Source organism: Aureococcus anophagefferens (genome assembly GCF_000186865.1).
Source record: "Aureococcus anophagefferens unplaced genomic scaffold AURANscaffold_30, whole genome shotgun sequence".
In the NCBI taxonomy this organism is placed as follows: domain Eukaryota; class Pelagophyceae; order Pelagomonadales; family Pelagomonadaceae; genus Aureococcus; species Aureococcus anophagefferens.
This window is the reverse complement of record NW_008705589.1, coordinates 407,198-410,609: the sequence shown is the minus strand read 5'-3', so window position 1 is coordinate 410,609 and position 3,412 is coordinate 407,198. Positions and strand designations below refer to the sequence as shown.

General features: G+C 54.7%; 1 protein-coding gene across 1 annotated transcript in view; it reads left to right on the top strand.

The window, feature by feature from the left end:
- Positions 1-3,412, top strand: part of AURANDRAFT_72473 (hypothetical protein) — a gene marked incomplete at both ends in the record, with an annotated part of 21,305 nt that overhangs the window by 7,917 nt on the left and 9,976 nt on the right. Inside the window, 2 exons of the mRNA XM_009042371.1 lie at positions 2,600-2,691; positions 3,013-3,041. Of these exons, the coding sequence (XP_009040619.1) occupies positions 2,600-2,691; positions 3,013-3,041 (121 nt within the window). The remainder of the gene's footprint in view (positions 1-2,599; positions 2,692-3,012; positions 3,042-3,412) is intronic.

Below are 3,412 nucleotides of genomic sequence, written 5' to 3'. Positions count from 1 at the left end.
TGGCTCACCCTGCGCGCTGCGGGGGAGCACAAGACACCACACACACAGGAGCACCCTACCCTGCCTTCACCATCGGCCTTACCGAGCCTCTACCGGCTCTACTGGTCCTCTCACACATTCCTAACATACTCTGTGTCACTCTGCGCGACTCAGGGTGGGTGGGGTAGTGGTGCTTGGTGTCGTGGGCCGAGGGGGTTGACCGCCGGTATGCCTGGTAGTATGCGCCCGCTATGCGGGCTTTATGCGGGCTTTATGCGGGTGTTATGCGGGTGGTATGCGGGTGGTATGCGGGTGGTATGCGGGTGGTATGCTGGTGGTATGCGGGTGGTATGCGGGTGGTATGCGTCTGCTATGCCGGTGGTATGCGTCTGCTATGCCGGTGGTATGGGGCTGCTATGCTGGTGGTATGCGCCTGCTATGCTGGTGGTATGCTGGTGGGCTGCTATGCTGGTCTTATGCGCCTGCTATGCTGGTGGTATGCGGCTGCTATGCTGGTCTTATGCGCCTGCTATGCTGGTGGTATGCGCCTGCTATGCGCCTGCTATGCGCCTGCTATGCGCCTGCTATGCGCCCGCTATGCGCCCGCTATGCGCCCGCTATGCGTCTGCTATGCGGCTGCTATGCGGCTGCTATGCTGGTGTATGCCGTGGCTGGTGTATGCCTGGTGGTCGGCCCCCTCTGGTCGTGGGGTGGTTACTGCCGGCCTCCTGAGCCGGTGAGTACATTGTACTTGCCTGCTTCGTGGGCCAAGCTACTATCTGTAAATCCGATATTGCCCCCCAAATAAAATAGTAGTTTTTACATCGAGGACGAGAGAGCGCTCAGGAGCGCCTGAATATGCTATGGTCGTCTTTGCAGCCCCACAGCTCCGCGAATATGAGGAGCTGCGCAACGATCCCAGCAGCTTCGAGGGCCGCGCGCGCACGGACGAAGCAGTGGTGAAAACAAGACATCCAGGCGATTGTGTGGCGACTCGGGCGGGCGGTTCTAAGGAGTGGGGTTGGACACGCTCGGCTCCAGCACCCCCCTCGAGCAGTTTTCGAGGCTGCGCAGCGTCATGGATCGATTCTCGTCACCTCCGCATCGTTTCGTTGCAAGGGCTGGGTTGTGGGGCTCAAAGCCGTCGGGTTGGTGTGGTCGGTGCTCGGGCACCGCGGCGGCCCGCGGGGGGCACCGCGAAGGTCACAGCTCCTCCAGCGCGAGGGACGCGAGGAGGAGGTCCCAGGTCGCCCCACGGCCGAGCTGTACCATCGCCTTCAGCCGTGCCATGCTTCTGAGCCGCCGAATCGTCGCCACGGGCTGCCCCGCCCTCGCGCCGCAGCGATTCCGCCCATCCGATGCGGCACGCGCGCCATCGATGAAGCCTGTAGCGTAATCATGGTCTGCGCTGCGCCGGCAGCCGCCAGACGCGCCCTAGCGGGCTGATTTTACGGCGGCCCATGGGGGGCGGCAGATCGAGGAGTTCGAGGGCTGCCCAAAGATCGACGTCGTCGATCTTTGCTGCGGAGTTAGAGAGTGCGCAAATTTTGTTAGAATCCGAGTATGCTAGTTTGAAGCACCAGCATAGTATAGCATGAGCATAGCCAGTATAAGGCAGACTAAGCATAGCCAGCATAGGCCAGTATGAGCGTCCCAGCATAGGGAGGATAGCATAGTCCCGAGTTAGGGTATGCAAAGGCTCAACAACAAACAAAACGAGTGCTGAGAATCGACTCGTTCGAGCTCTAGAGCTCAAACAAGCTCACAACTGATGCCCCCCATGGAACTCATAACACTGCTGCGCCACCTGTGGCTGTCGAGCCGGGCATGGTAATTTTATGTTGAACTTCCCCACGCCTATGTTGCAACGACAATTAGGCCGGGGCCATAAGTCACCAATTTTGCCTCAATTTGCGTTCCGGCGTGACCCCTAGAGAGATAGAGAGTTTTGTATCTCCCTAGTGGCTCGCTGGTACAGAGCCACCCAATTTCCTTCCCCTCCTTAATACTTTCTAACCCTGTTATAGCTGCTTCCCGCACTGTAATAGACGGAGAGTCTTCCTGGACCTAGTGAGGCAGATCCTCTGCCCGTTCGTCCAGTAGCCCCAGCCCCCGTACACTACGGCAGCTGAGGTGACGTGAGGATAACAGAGACGCCGGTGTACCGCCACTGCGTAACCTCGATAGTTCACCCTCACACGGCAGGGCAGCCCCACTAGGCTGCCTCCCCGTGTCGGAGTTTACTATCTCGTTAGGTTTGGGACCCAGCGCTCGGTCTCTCTGCGTAGACCTCACGCATTCTTTTCGTTCGCTTCTCGTTTGCGCTCTTTCCCCGCGCTCAATTGCAGGGGGAGAATGGATCCGAGCTTGGAGCAATTGGACGCCGACGCTATTCGGAAATTTAAGGACGACCTGAGGACAATCCGTTCCAAGACGTTTAAAGAAAGTCAGTTTAGGACAATGGCAACTGACGATGTAGTCAAACTGATCAAAGAACTAAACCAGATAGCACACAATGCTTTGACTAGTAATCGCCAAAACTCAAAAGTAAAGGCAAACGCCTTACACATGGCTCATGAACTGACACAACACCTTATTGACCGTGCAGTGTTTATCACAGGTAGCTACGTGTCTGATGATCTTGATGGAGAAGAGCTCATCACCTACCTCACAAATACGCTGGAAGGACAAGATGATGGCTACTTTGCCCATGTAGCATCCCAGGACCCCCAAAGTTTTCAGTCAGGGGAGGAATCGAACTAGGTTCCCCGTTTGAAATCTCATCCGCACTCTATAACACTTTATCAAGCTTCGTAACAGCTGGACTCAAGTGGTTAAATAATCATTTTCCACAGAACCTCCTAATTCTCGATTCAGGTTCTACCGGATGGTTCAAGAAGACCACCAGTGGACTTATTCCCTCCACGATTGAAAAGATCGATATCCCTATCACTATGGGGTCTATTGTCGCAAAGGGCACCATGACTGGACTTGGCCCTGCATGCATTAAGGATGAATCAAATACCTCCACAGGTATTCTTCACTTAATCAGATGGATAGTCGTACCATCGTTTTTCAACCACATCGAACTTGCCTCCCAGGACACTTTTGAGCGAAATGGCTGGACTGTTAGTTCATCCAAAGACTCTAAATTCATGTACAGAGCAAATTCTGCCACAGCGCGCCTGTCTTCCAAGGAACTAACCGACCCTAGCAAGCTATCTAAGGTTACTAATTGGATTAAAATTCAGAGGCAAACTAATGGGTTGAGAACCATCAAGTGTGTAGATCCTTCACAATTCACTAGATTCGTGGACTCTGCTACAGGGGGAGAAATCCCCAAAGAAGCCATTTACGACCCGGATAAGCTGCTAAAATACTGCACCCCTCTATCCAAGAAACAACGCCGTAGCATCAACAACTACTGCGGACC